Here is a 15,319-nt window from a genome sequence, read left to right on the forward strand (position 1 = left end):
ATCATTATTAACAAAGCATTTTAATGCAAAGAGTATTTTTGGCTACAATTTAATTAAGATTATGGAAATACAGTCATACTTTGTTAAAATATCAGGAAAAACTTTGGGCATCCCTTTTGGCTCTTCATAATCAAATCATTTTAAAAGTTATTCGTAACTTTACACACAGCTTTATGAAACATCCCCCGGGGCTAAGTAACATGCACATGCATCATACAAAAACAATATCGCTATTAAACATACCCGAGTCTAGTACATTCATGTACTTGGTGAAGTCAGTGTTGCCCTTCTCCTCCTTGTTGATGTCCAAGACGGCTGCCCTCAGAACCACGTTCTTATTGCACATCTGAAGCACGGCAGCGACACCGTGCAGGTCAAAGGTCAGGACAGAGATCTGACGCAGCTTGTGGATGCATCCTTCAAAGTCGTCCACTTTGGGCTTAGCATCGGGGGAAGGTACCGAGTCTGCGCTACTGTCAACTGTGGAGGTTGAACCTGGGTTGGATTGTCAAAAGATTTCATTTATTGTAATATCACATCTATTGTACAAACACAAAGGGAAAACATAAAATAGGTCCAGGTTATATGGCCATGGGAGAGAGACAGAGAGAGAGAGCAATAGAGAGAAAGAGGGAGAAAAAGTGAAAGAATTTTTAGGAGAGGGGGTGTGAGAAAGAGAGGAGTGAGAGATAGACAGACAGAGACAGAGAGAGAGAGAGAAAGACAGATAGAGACAGAGAGAATGAGAGATGTCTCTAGATGGTGACAATGAATATTATACATACCTGGTAGAAGATTAGGTGATGAAGTAAGAACGCTGTCCTGTGGTCCATCAATCGTTGACAGCGACTGAGAAAACTCACTCCCTGAAACAAAAGTACAAAAATAAATATAATTACTACATCATGGGTGCTTGCTCCAGAAACACAACTTTGGAGCCCTCTGTCATAAATCTTATTACCAATAATAAATGTCAATCATTGTCATAAGTTACTAACTACTTGGCATTTGATTGGCTGTGAGTATATATATTATAGAATTGTGGTAGTTGTTACTGCTTATGATTTTTATGCAACAGGACCCAGGTCTTTCATAACTGCTAAGGGATACTTTTGCAACCAGACCCACAATATTTAAAACTAAAAACTTAGGGCACGTTCAGATTTGAAGTGGTAAAACATGCATTTCATTTTTATAATGTGTAAATGAATGGCAAATGTTAAAAACAAAGTTCCAATGCATATTCACTGGAATTGCTGGAATCACTTTGTCTCAGATTCTGAAACAAAATCCTGGATTTAGTTCATGCTGCAATGATAATTATAAACCTTTAGGTCAGTCAGGAACCCCATGACTTACACAAGCCGATCGCCTGTCTGATTATCAAGATATTTTTCATAACACTACAGTCTATTGGGGAAAACGAGTATGGTAAAACCAGTCACTCAAAGATTTTTTACTTTTTTGAGGCACTTCTTGATCATTGTGAAGCGCAATTTTTTTAGGGCTTCAATATTACACCATTTCACAGACACTGATAACACCTAGGGTCGTGCATCTCAGATTTAACATTGTTAAACGATCCCTTTAAAGCCCATGCCTTACTCGTCCTGTTATGCAGAAATGTGAAGCATATTACACTTTTGTAATTTTAAAAAACCTGCCACGGTTTACCATATCATATCTAAAGGAGGCTTTACGGGTGTTTCGGAAAACATAAATCAAGGATATCAAAATTTGGGGTGCTTTGGGAAAACAAATCTTGGAGCCTCATGTAAAACCGTGTTACAACATCAACAGTGATATCAAAATTTGGGGTGCTTTGGGAAAACAAATCTGTGAGCATCCTATAAAACTGTGTTACAACATCAACAGTTGATGGTGAGAACAGGCATCTCACCTAAACCACTCTCTGACTCGATGTCTGCAGTGCTTCCTAGCCTAGAGCCTTGAGTCACCATGGTGAATCCTTCGCTTGAATCACTGCTGACAGATATCGTCTCAAAGTCCATTCCTTGCTCGTCCAGCGATGCCATGGAGCTGGCCGACATGAGTGCGTTCATCTGGACGGTGATGGAGTTCTGGCTGCTGCTCTTTGGGAGGTTTCCTGAGAGATTGGACAAGGAGCCTCCGCTGGTCTCTGAGGATACGCTCCCGGACTGGGTCAGGTCAGAGGCGGAGTTGTTCTTCCTTGGGGCCTGTCCTTGGCTCACAGGATGCGCAGTCTTACCTATTGCTACTGGTTCATTGTTATTAAAAAGCGAGGTGTGAGTATGACCGTTGCCGTTGGGCGTTGCTCCAGTGATGACCACTGCACCTGGTGGTCCATCAAGTTTCAACGCTTTGATATCACTCCTATCCAAACCATGAACCCCATCTCCATTCACAACACTAATGCATATACCATTCTTGACGTCATGCTCGAGATCAACCGAGTCTGACGTCGGTGACGAGGAGTCCGTAACGACTTCAGAGCTGCTCTGATCTAAATCTGATAGCTCTGTCTTCTGAATGACCGACGATTCTTCTACGTTACCACCACTATCGGCTTCTGCGTCCTGACTACTGTCCTCTACCTTCCCATCATCCTTGACATTGGTCAAATCGCTGACCGACGTCGTCTCATCCTCCTGTTTGTCTGTAACTGACGATGGGGGTCCGAGAAGGGTTACATGGATACTAGGGAAGACTACCGAGATCACGCGACTTGCGATGGAAGGCATCGCCTCCTGAGGTTCATCTTTGGCGAAGAGGTTTTGGTCTAGTTCCATGTTTGAGGAGAGGAGTTGTAAGGATTGCTGGAGTCTAAGAAGGAACAGAAGCTGATAGTGGTTGATGGTGATGTCCACAAACGAGGGCGTATCTACAACCAAGTGCATATTGGCAAGAGACGGGCTACTCCCGGAGACTTGGTCACGTGACTCTAACGATGTATTGCTATTGGCTGAGCACATCCACAAGCCGAGTGGCAGTGGCTGGATGAATGGCACCGGCCTGTCTGGGGAGCTGGGCACCCCGACGAAGTCCGCCCACACTTGATCGACCTTGATGCCCCAGACATCGTCGGACGCGTTCGGTCTGAAGGTATACGTTTTCATCTTGACATCCTGCAATGGTTTAGAATGTTCCGACACTTCCCTCATCTGAGGAGGCGTTCCATTCTTGTGAATGGAATCTTTCTTTTCATCTTCCTGCATCCCTGGAGGGAGGAGGAAGTTGGGTTCGTAAGCGTGCTTCCAGAACTTGGCAGGCAACGTCTGCAAGTCGGTCTTGTTGCTCGGGAACGTCGTGGTGTGGAAGAGCTGGACTCCCTGGAACTTCTGCAGGACCTTGGATAGGTCTGGTCTGGAGGAGTTCGTCCCGACGCGGCAGTTGGTTGCAGTCACCTGCGAGACCTGGACCTGGAGGATCTTGGGCCGGTCTGGTTGGTTGGCAACAGGATCTGGAACAGGAATCAGTACCTGAATAGCAAAAGGAAGACAACTGATGAATCAAGGTTTGGCTTGGTTTTTTCTTCAACACCAAGAGTGGTCAAAGCACATATTTATTAATTTATTTATTTATTCTCCACTCATGGGATGGATTGCCCTTGTCAGCTATAAGCTGTTTTTCAAAGGGGTCCATATGATCCTCTCAAATAAAGAATGAACCTCCCCTCCATCCCCTCAAAAAAAAAAACACAACAAGATATAGTTCCACAACACAACACCAAATGCCAGGTGTAACTTGGGAGTCAAAACAAACATAAACTTTCAAGATTTAACGAGTCGTAAAGTTACACTTAAGTTCAGTGTCCCAAACCAATTGAAGCACAAGATTGGATTTTTGCAATTTTCAAAAGTTCTTGAGGCAAAACTGCAATCGTTACTAATTTCCCTAAAGTTTCTGGATTAGCCATGAGTAATAGAGGGCGCCTTACCTTCTGCATAAGTGCATCTACTCTAATGTCAATGTGATCCTGTCCCGAGCTCGTCTGAGAAGCTGGAGCTATCTCGTCTATTTCAGGCTGCAATGCAACAACAAAAAACAGGGTTAATTTAATACATCTTTTTCTTCATTGACAAAATTCTAGCAGAGATGCCAACCCCATAGGATGGCTGTCAGTAACATTTACCATATTTGTCCGTAACAAATGGGGGTCTTTCCGGAACGCAAGACACCGCAGCATAATTTTCGCGCAAAACTTACACAAACACCCAATCACTCTTACTGCATTTCGAACCTACCATTTTTAAGTCCAAAATAAAGATGTGCATAAAAACGTTTTTAAAAATCTGTTTCCAGTCAGAGGATCTCCTCCTCGGGTACTCGCTCTTTTGAGTGAATTCATGATGATATTCAGGAAGAAAACACCTCATTCAAGCGTCGAATCAAATTCGAATCCACAGTCAAATGGCAGAACTTGTATCCTACACATGCACGCATGCACTCACCGGTACCACAGCCACACAAGCCCAGGCCGCTAGGGCCGGCGTTCATGAACAACAACACACCGTATACCGCACTTGCAATGCGCCCACTGAATCACCGAAGTCTTCGCTACTATACTTTGAATGGGTACTGCGGGCGCCGCAGGCACGTTCATCTACCACCATGCTCCCCCCAAAATGCACGTAGCATGCATACTACATGTACTAGTACAATAATGACGACGGCCGTGTTGTTTCGGAATTAAACAAGATGGCGGCGGACGGACGGACAATGTGCGCGAAAGTGCCTCATCCAGTGAAGTCAAATTCAGTGAACTTATGAGTAAATGCGTGTGACATGCAGCGCTGTGTACGGAGGCTATGTATAAATAGCGGCATCTGCTATAATGTACTTTTATTTATCGTTTCCCCGTAACCTTTTGATTGTTTACCGTAACGCCGTAACAAGAGCATTAAAACCGTAACAAATACGGCGAAACCGTAACGGTTGGCATCTCTGTTCTAGGGATCTTTGTCACATTGATTGTATCACAGGAATTCAAAGGGATACGACTTTTAAAAATTTCAAAGCATTCAACAAAATTGAAAATAAAATGATATCTGCTGAACGAAATGAAAACACGGATGTACAAAGTAGATAGATAGGTTACATGCAAGTTGTGTACATTCATAGAGTAAAGTTATGCACAATAGTGACAATAGAGATAACCAGGTCCGCACCCAGCAATAGTTATCATTAATTAAGCAGTGATGGCATTAGTACGAATTACCGGCACAAGGTACCTTTGGAACGGTTTAACCTGCCCGAGGCGATAGCCAAGGGTGTTTGGACTGTTTTGAAGGTACCGAGTGTGGGTAATTTTACTAATGCCCAAACAAAATGATGGGTATTATTTGTTTTATAAGATGATGTTTTATTTGTTTCATAAAATGATTTTTATAACATGAGTCATTAGTATTTACTGGTCATTAGTAATATTACATGTTAGGCAAGAAAATGCCTGGTCATGTGTACGCTCTCAACCAATCATTTGATCATCGTCTTATAATACTTACTAATGTCTGCATGACATTGAATGCAAACTGGTTGAGCCATAGTAGGGTTGTATTGTCCAATCTGAGCTGCATAGGGTTGATCTGGGCATAGATCACTGGGGCTGGCACTGATAAAATGAAACACAAGCACTTTATTGAAATTCTGCTGCTGCTTGTAATGATCTTTCATAGAAATACTTCTGCAATAATGATTGATGATAATTATTGATCACAAACTTACTTCAGACTGCTGATCACAACATGAACAATTTCGAAAGGGAGAAGAAATATTTGTTATACAAAATTTGGTAAAATAGGACATTGAAACTCATTTTAAACTTGGGTTAGTTCCACACCAGCAATATGTTATAAGATACAGAAACAAGAAGCACAGTTATTCCATTCAATTGTCTTATTTTAAACATCTGAAAAGGCCTTAATCAACACATAGGGACCAGGGGGGTGTTTCACAAAGCCTTTTTTCAATGACAAATGACAAAAGTTGGTGACAAATCTGCTGATATCCAATCAGAAGGAAGGATTTCAGTAGCTTATAACAAAAACTGTCATTTGTCACTGATGACAAGTTTTGTGAAATGGGGCCCTGATGGTTCCTGTATTAGGTCTATGGAAATCAGAATGGTCAAGAGTTAAGGGGTTAACACTTACCAGGGAAGTCAAGTTCATTGGGGAAGTAGAAAGACATGTACTCTACATGTATGGACGGTATCTCAGGGGGTAAGTGGAACGTGTTCTTGTCCGACATCAAGAACAGATTATTGCGCAGGTTCTCCTCGTTGTTGGCCCCCCGGTCTGACGTCGCGACGTTACTCAGCTGCAACGCTCGTATCCTAAACACTAGACAGCTGGACATCAGCTTGACCGACGTCCGGTTTCCTTGACAGGGCATAGCACCGGATCGTGGTTGACCGTGGGGCGGGGCTGCTGTACCCCCTGGGCGTCCCGGTGGGCGACCATGGCTAGCGCTCGACGTGCGCTCCCTGCCCGTTTGCGATTGAGTTCTGGTTGGGGGTGTGGCAGGTCGCGCAGGGGGCGTGGTCTTTGTGTGTGGAGGGTGGGGAGGGGGTGTGGCTGGATGAGTGGGCGGGGCTGTCCGTTTCTTGAGTTCGTTGCGTGCCATGGCGTACTGTTGCTTGAAGTGAGCAAGGACGGTGTGGATCCATTTATCGGAGAGGCTCATTGCATCATCAAAGTATTGCCAATGGGTCCGAGGACTACCTGCAAAACAAACAAGTTTCATATGGAAAGAGTGTTACAGTTCTATGAATACAGCAGAGGTATAAATAATGAGGGACGTTCAATAAGTTTACTGCCCAACGCTGAAGGAGCAGGTGTTCCGTGACGGAATGTTTCATGAATATTTCATCTTTCCCATTACAGGTGACAAGAGTTAAGTTCAACAGCCCCTCCCCCCCCCCCCCCCTTCTCCACACATAAATTGGAGTACCTGGGACTTTAAACAAAAAAGACTATGCCAATGGATGTTCTTCAGCAACATGCAGTCATGCATTTTGTGGACAAACACATGCCTGTCCTATATGACAAATTACTCTGGGCTGAGTGTGGACTTAACCCTCTTCAGCAGTGAATATGAAAGTGGTGTTAAAAGAATTCTAAATCCAAAATCATATGTGATAAATTTTCCGACTTACTTGCTATATGGTAAGGGTAGTAGTCAAACGAAACACCGGTAAAAGAGATCTGCATAGCACCTCCTTCTATTCTCCTTTTGAACGATTCTAAGAGGTGTGAAAAAAATAGACATTTATCATTCAGAATGAAAACTACAATGTAGTACAGTACATATAACTTAGTGAACATAGTGAAGACTAAGTGAATAGTGATTTGATTGCATTACTGGCATATTACAATTGCATGTAAAATATAAGAATGAATTACTTACCTCATTGGTATATCCACAATGTTAAATGGCTTCTAATATTTGCATTAACATAGGAGGTAGCTTAGTGTATTGTTGTGCCATGATGACAAGCTGGCTCTCCTCAAATGAAGGATATTTTAATAATATTAAAAATAGTAATGACAGTAACAATTATAATAACATTAAAGGTACTATGTCCCTTTTGCAGCCAACCTCAAATTATGTAGAAATTTGCAGGAATTATGAATATGTCATGTATGTCCTATCTGTGAAATTTAAACGTTAGCAGTGTCCTCATATTCAAATTATGCAAAGAAACCCGTTTACTTGCTAGACTTCACCGTCAGACACTATTGAGTGACTGACTGGCTTTTTTTCTTCTTTGGTAATAACATACATGAGAAGAGTTGTAAAGGGTACATAAGCATTTGTCTACATCAATAACCCACTTCTTGTGATGGCCAAGATTAAACTGATTGAATCTTTGCGCAGCATAAAACGTATGACCATTCGGTAAAATTGTCTGAAAATCAAGACTATTACTTTTGGGCTCTATAGCCCTAAAGTCGATTTGACAACTAATAGTCGTTATTTTCCCACTTGAAGACATTTTCAAGCCCCACCTTTTTTAGGGAAGTTCTAAATTAGAATTATCTTTCAAATGCAGTTGGAATTTAACTTCTTCATTTTTTTGGCCTGCAAATGGGACATAGTACCTTTAACAATAATAATAAATCATTTTCATTTATCCCCTTCAAAAACAAAACATTGTTCTTTAATCGCCATAGCAGCCATTCTACCAAGAGGCATACTGTTCCTCCATTGCCAATCCACAATGCGACATGCTCCTTACATGTGCTAGTATGTCAATTTGTATACCGGTAGAAACAATAAGCAAAAAACAAACAAAGAACAAAGAGAAAACAAATGTTTTTATAGCAAAAGGCAAACAAACTTCATGTGGTGCTTACACACAAATAATCAAATAAAAGTCGAAGGATGAAACATTCATTGATGTGTGCAGTGTTACCATCTAGGTACACTGGTTCCAAAGTGTTCTGTAGGTATATGTTTTTATAAATATAAAAAATACAGAACATAGTTTTACAACATGAATTTCTCACCCTATCCTGTCGATTACAAATCACATACATGCATGTCAATTGCATTGCTTGATCATATTTTAAATGAATACAAAACATGTACATCTACTCTACTGGGTTACAATAGAGGTGAGTTTTTATGCAAAGTTAAAATATCACATGCAGCTACAGTCAAACCTGTCCTAGTGGCCACCTCTCTAAAAAGGCCACCTACAGATAACAACTAAATTATTCAGACCTGTTGTAAATTAGAAGTTTTTGTAACTCGAGCATGAAAGGTGAACTGGTAGAATTAGGTAGGGCCTTTGTTGAATACTTTTAGATGTAAGCTTTTATAATGTCATACTCTCAAGAAACATAAATTGGGACACAAATTTTCACAAGGGTGTGAATAATTTATTTGTTAACTGTATATTGTATATATATATCAAACTGAGGAAGGAAATGTATGTTGAAAAACCTGTTTTAAAAGTTTATCTTTTAAAACACTTTTTGTGTTTTCCTTGGGTGGCCATAATAGACAAGTTTGACTGTATCTATTCTAGTCTAGGCTACATCGAACAAATCCATTCTCGATACAAGCTACATGTAGTAGGCAACTCCACACTACAGATTGGTTACATACATACATACAAGTATGGGCACACATTGCAAAAGGTTAGTTCACATCATAAGTATTTTTTTCACAATATATGTTAGATACTCATAAAACAGTTAACTTCTTCAGTTATCTCAGTTTGTAGAATAGTTAAAGCTATATATTTTTGATGAACTAAATTTTGACTAAACTTTGAAGTAGGTGTATGAGAATTGAACATGTTTTTGTAGAAATATCTGGAGTCACCCTCCTTTACACTGGTCCGTGCAAACTAGTTCTTTTTGTTCAAGCAACTTAGGGTCAATATGTGACTATTCATGCATTTCATGCTGCTCTGTGATTAGTCAGTTCCCTAGAAGACCATTGTTTATTAAAATGTAACCTGTTTTGAAAACATATGGATTTAATTGGATTAATGGGGGGGGGGGAGAAGGGGGTTCATTTTCTTGTGAATTTATGTTATATTTTTCTCATACAAGAATTGTTTTGGTAGTAGTGAATATTTTTTTGAGGTTTCTGAAATCAGTAAAGACAAAATTGAACACAAATTTGATCTACACGCAGGAGGTTTTGGAAGTGAACTCTCCACACGTAATGACATATCAACCAGATGTTTGTACTTGACATGACTTGTGCAAATGAAATGGCAATCAAGTCTATTCAACTGTATGCTTGATCAAAGAATAATGATGATTTTTTCTTTCCGATTCTATTCTGTGTTTGTTTGGAAAAACATTATTGATAAGATATTGACATGTTAGAGGTCATTACTAACACTGTCAAGTGAGGTCAAAGGTTAAAAGGTGATGGGTCAACAATGTGAAACACAGTAACAACAACAAAAACAAGAGTAATAAAACCATCACAGCAAACACAGTGCATCCAATTTGCAATGACTTAATACCTTTTGCTGAATTCTTGTCTGAATGATGTTGTAATGAATGGTGAAAACAAAATGAGAAACAAAAAGGACTGAAAAGTCAAGACACAATGAAATGAACACCTCCACCAAAAACCCAACAAAATGAATTGATAAATACCCACAAGAAATATTTGTGAAAGAAATGATAGCTATTGAATCCACTCATATGAATCAAAGTAGTTAAAAGCTTGCGTAACTGAATATTTTTTTAAAGAAGAATATTATCTGTTAATATGAAAACTCATATATCAACAGTGTTATGATAGAAGCATGTGATTGAGCGCAAGACTATACTGCAAAGGCACAAAACAGAACATCATTACGTGATGATATGGCGGGTTGGTTAGTGAAGACGTCAGCTACAGAAATAAATTCAAGCCTTTTTTTTCTTTGTGTTTTTTTCTTTTTCATTTCATGTTAGCAGTACTTGTTGCAAGCCAGAGCAAGGATTATAGCAAGTTTTTTAAAAATTCCTTTTTCGATGAATGGACTATTCCGTTCTGTTACACATACATGTACATACCAATTTGGGGGCAATTTATTTCATAGCAGAGATGAAGATCAACTCATGTTGGGCATTCTTTTGTTTAAATCTTATCACACCAAACCCCCTTTTCAGTGAATGGACTATTCCGTTCTGTTACACATACATACCAGTTTCGGGACGATTCATTTCATCACAGAGGTGGAAATCAACTAACTTGTCAGTTGTACCATTCCCTAATCGGCTATTTTATATGCCACAAACACCCCTTTTTAGTGAATGGACTATTCCATTCTGTGAAACATACATACCAGTTTCGGGACGATTCATTTCATCACAGAGGTAGAAATCAACTCACTTGTCAGTTGTACCATTTCCTAATCGGCTATTTTATATGCCACAAAAACCCCTTTTTAGTAAATGGACTATTCCGTTCTGTTACACATACATACCAGTTTCGGGTCGATTCATTTCATCACAGAGGTGAAGGTCGACTCTCTTGGTGAAGAAGTGGTAGGATGTCTCGGGGACGTCGTAGCGCTCAAAGAACTGCAGCAGCTGGAGTTCCTTGGATGTTTTGACGTTCTGAGGCCTGTTTGCAGGGTCTTCTGTAGGATGTGGGGTGCTCACAGCCTGCGACAAGATGGCAGGTTGGGAAAGATGATGGGAAATTTTGATTAACAACTTAGGGGTTGGAAAGATACCAGTGTTCACCTTTAATTTCAATGAAAACAAGTTTTCAGGCATTAAGCATTAATTTACCCACCACTCTACAACTCATAATAAATTTTGTACTCAAATTCCAATGATAAATTATGACTTAATAATTGAGCTTTCAAGTTCAAGTATATTTTAATTTCTCTAAGAATTCTTGCAATGGAATCGTGGAAGATGGTACTATTTTTTCCTATTCTGTTTTCTATGAAAATGTGAGTAAATTTATAAAAACTCATGCTAAACTATAATAATCATCCTTATTGTCAGCCACTGCAATTATTACAATCTAAATGTGTAGACACAACATCAACAGGATTTCAGGGGACATCAAGGGGAGCTTGATGAATATTGGTGAAGTATCTTCACTCTCATACAAGAGTAGTGGTCCTTCTAGCTCTTGACCCAGGCGTATTGCATGGGTTCCTTGCAATGATGGGGTAGTACTAACTGCAGAGCCCTTTAAACACAGAACAGGGGTGTGTTTCACAAAGACTAAGATCGTCTTTAAGTTGGACTTAACTATGGCAGGCTGTTCATGCCACTGTTTGCTCTCACCATTTACCGGCATTGGTCTCTCAAAGGACGTACAAATCATGGTCACAAATCTACAGAATCTACATTTTTTGATAGATCATTATTGAAGGAAAAAATACTTTCTAAAGATTATAATGGTGAGAACAACTAGTGGCATGAACGGCCTGCCATTGTTAAGTCCAACTTAAAGTCAATCTTGGTCTTTGTGAAACACTCCCCTGTTTTGACACTGATAGAGCTACCTGCGGTAATTAATAACATAATTTTTATACCTCTCCTGCTGCCTCGGCATGTACTTTGCTCTGGGCTGCAGCTTTCTGTATGACCGGGTTGAGACTGCGCATGTGGAGCATGCTGGCCTTGATCTGGGAGTCTGTGAGAACCCAGAGGATGTCATCCAGAAGCACTTGGAGTCTGGACGTCACCAGCGAACAGTCGTTGAGTCTCTTCTTGATGGTGATACAGATCTGAGGGATAAAATTAGACAGGTTTATGGAGGTCAGAGGATTAAAGGTCTTAGAGATGTTGTGGTATAGTGGTTCAGTCACTAGACTCTCAATCGTAAGGTTGCGGGTTCGGATCCCAGCCTGACACTTGCGTCCTTTGGTTAGACCTTAATCTACATCGGCCACTCTCCATCATTTTTTTAATCAAGGCCTAGGTATCTGATATGCTTGAGCACTAGCTACTTTGGCAGCTCAGCTATAAATGAGGTAATAATGTAGGTAACACTTTTTAAAATAATTTACCTTTCCCTGATTTGTAATCAACCTAATTGGCGTAGTGGGTGAGCCCGATCCTTTCTCTATTGCATCTACAGTCAGTCTAAACGTGGACCATTCCACTGCTTTGAAGGTAAGAACTTTTTAAAATATTTACCTTTCCCTGATTTGTGATTAACCTAATTGGCGTAGTGGGTGAGCCCGATCCCTTCTCTATTGCATCTACTGTCAGTCTAAGAGTGGACCATTCCACTTCTTTGTAGGTAAGAACTTTTTATGAATATTTACCTTTCCCTGATTTGTGATTAACCTAATTGGCGTAGTGGGTGAACCTGATCCTTTCTCTATTGCATCTACTGTCAGTCTGAATGTGGACCATTCCACTGCCTTGAAGGTAAGAACTTGTCCCCTGTTCATGTCCTTTATCCTGGAGTATCGCAGGTCTGCTGGCTTCCAGTCTGGAGTCGTGCTCTGCACAATAAGCTGAGCAATCTAGAAGGCAAACAATAATGGTGATTATAAATCAGTGATGAGTTTCAATTTCAGTCTATTTGGCATCATAAAAAACAGTACAAGTCATAAATACATAAAAAATAGAAAGCAAGGACCTTCAAGAAGTAACTTGTGCTTGTACATATCAAATTAGATACATGTAGCAAAATAAATAAAAACTTAATTACTAGGCATTTATACATACATTTAGAAGAAGAAAAAAAAAGAGAGACTGACCATTATCTAAATGACAATGTGAATGTGTAATCATTCAATGACCTTTGGAAAGAAACTGTCTAGTGTAAGTTTCCGAATACTATAGTAAACTTGGTATCAAATACCAGTTCAAGGATGTGCAACTGTCAAGAGGTTGTGGAATCATTCAAGTTCTAAAAATAGTGACCAAATCTTGCACATATAAGAACGTGGGACAACACAAAGATGTGACATCAAAACGGTCTAACATGTCACATTGAGAAATACAACTATTTCAAAAGCAATCTTTGTTTGGTGAAAATTGCATCTCCATGTAAGAGATCCCTGTACCCATTTAGGAGTGAAAAGGATGAGAAAACTCCACAATCATTTCCCCCTGTACATTACCCCACCTTCCCTCTTTAATTCCAGAGAAAATGAATATTGGAAAGCTATGAATGCCAGTAGGCCCATTCATACTAGAACTTAAATTAATGATTACAGTGTGAATGGGCTACTGTGAGGATGACATTGGAACAACAGAAGAAGCTGTCTTTATTCCTATTAATAATAATAATGATAGTGGGTTTTTGTACAGCGCTCATGTCTGTCGAAGTTGACACTCCTGGCACTCCACAATCATCAACATGGATTTAGCAAGGCTGCCATGGTGGTGTTATAGGCCTCCATGTACTAACTACTCTCTCTCTCATGATTCTTTGTAAAGGTTCGTTCAGATATGAAGTGGTAAACCGTGGCGGTTTCTATTAAAGCCCCACTGCACTACTTGTAGCTTCTTGCACCCTCTATATAGCAAACAATGCGTAAGCGGTACCCGTTGGTCCCCCATGGTCCCCTTTTTCTGATGTCAATTAAGAGCTGGTTTGATGAGATAACCACCTGCCAGTGACCATGCAGGGAGGTTGAATCCCTCCTGGCCAAAATAGTGCAGAGGGGCTTTAAAACGTGTAAATCTATGAATGGCAACTGCGCAATAGAGGTCCTAGGTGTATCAACTGAGCTCCGTCTTACATAAGATACAGCAATGTAAAGTGTTACATTTATGCTGTTATATTTTTTATCAAAGCGCTACTGTTTTACAGAGTCGTATCTGAACGAGGCTTATAGCCTTACAGCATGAATAGGTCATGACATGTATACTGTGCTGCTCATGTTCCCATATGTCTAGCACCCGGTTAGTGCGTTTCAGATTTCCACTTAACAGTGCTTTCAAGGGCAGGGCCATATCAGCGTCTATTCTTATATGTATAGCCAAACAACATGACAAGCATTGTATGTATTCTGAACGCTTGTCTGAAACACAGCATTGATTGGAAGATAAAAAAAGCAAATAGGGAGAGGAGCAATTGCATGAGGAAGGAGAAGGAGGAAGGAGAAGGAGGAGGAGAAGGGGGTTGAGGAGGAGGAGGAGGAGGAGGAGGAAGAAAGGAGGAAGAAAAGGAGGAAAAGAAGAAGAAGATGAAGAAGGAGGAGGAAAAGAAGAAGATGATGAAGAAGATGATGAAGAAGAAGAAGAAGAAGATGAAGAAGATGAAGAAGACGAAGGAGAAGGAGATCGATCAAAGAAGAAGGAGGAGGTGGAAAAAGGAGGAGGAGTAGGAGGAGGAGCAGGAAGAGGAGAGGAAGAAGAAGGAGAAGAAAAGGGAAAGAAGAAGAATAGGAGGAGGAAAAGGAGGAGTCAAGGAATATGATGAAGTAGCTTGAAGACGAAAATATGAAGACAAAGAAGAGGAGAAGATCAAGCAGAAAGAGAAGGACAAAGAGCACTGTAGAGAAGGACAGAATGTGAAGCAGAAAAATAAGAAGATGGAGAAGAATCTAATATAGAAAAAGAAGACAAATGAGGAGAACAAGGAGATGAAAAAAAAGTGAGGAGAAATATGTAAGGAAAGGGGGACACCAAGGAAGGAAAGGAGAGAAAAGACAAAGAAGTAAATCAAAGAATACAAATGATAATGAAAAACAGTAGAAGGCAACGAGGAGCACTAACAGTAACAGCAACATTTTTTAAAGAAAAGAAAAATGTGATTTTACAAAAGGATAATAAATTATGCACTGCAAGAGATAGAAAGGAGCTACATGTAAGGATGTTATTCGATCAGAAGTACCTAAAAGGATTTTCTAGGTCGAATCTTGACTTCTTTTCCATTTGCTAACATTGTT

The 15,319-nt window shown here is 40.1% G+C and overlaps 1 protein-coding gene across 3 annotated transcripts in view; it reads right to left on the reverse strand.

The window, feature by feature from the left end:
* LOC762633 (UHRF1-binding protein 1-like) overlaps nucleotides 1–15,319 on the reverse strand; it is a 45,466-nt gene that overhangs the window by 7,900 nt on the left and 22,247 nt on the right. For 2 of the 3 annotated variants that reach the window (XM_030973435.1, XM_030973422.1), the window contains exons 6-16: nucleotides 12,737–12,940; nucleotides 11,999–12,193; nucleotides 10,928–11,108; nucleotides 9,974–9,991; nucleotides 7,139–7,225; nucleotides 6,135–6,704; nucleotides 5,487–5,593; nucleotides 3,920–4,006; nucleotides 1,901–3,461; nucleotides 786–866; nucleotides 244–495 (exon numbers count right to left, since the gene is read on the reverse strand). In XM_030973435.1, the coding sequence (XP_030829295.1) occupies nucleotides 244–495; nucleotides 786–866; nucleotides 1,901–3,461; nucleotides 3,920–4,006; nucleotides 5,487–5,593; nucleotides 6,135–6,704; nucleotides 7,139–7,225; nucleotides 9,974–9,991; nucleotides 10,928–11,108; nucleotides 11,999–12,193; nucleotides 12,737–12,940 (3,343 nt within the window). The remainder of the gene's footprint in view (nucleotides 1–243; nucleotides 496–785; nucleotides 867–1,900; nucleotides 3,462–3,919; nucleotides 4,007–5,486; nucleotides 5,594–6,134; nucleotides 6,705–7,138; nucleotides 7,226–9,973; nucleotides 9,992–10,927; nucleotides 11,109–11,998; nucleotides 12,194–12,736; nucleotides 12,941–15,319) is intronic. The other variant, XM_030973425.1, reaches the window with a different exon arrangement.

The sequence above is a fragment of the Strongylocentrotus purpuratus genome, unplaced genomic scaffold (assembly GCF_000002235.5).
Source record: "Strongylocentrotus purpuratus isolate Spur 01 unplaced genomic scaffold, Spur_5.0 spur5_contig_865, whole genome shotgun sequence".
NCBI classification, from domain to species: Eukaryota; Metazoa; Echinodermata; class Echinoidea; order Camarodonta; family Strongylocentrotidae; genus Strongylocentrotus; species Strongylocentrotus purpuratus.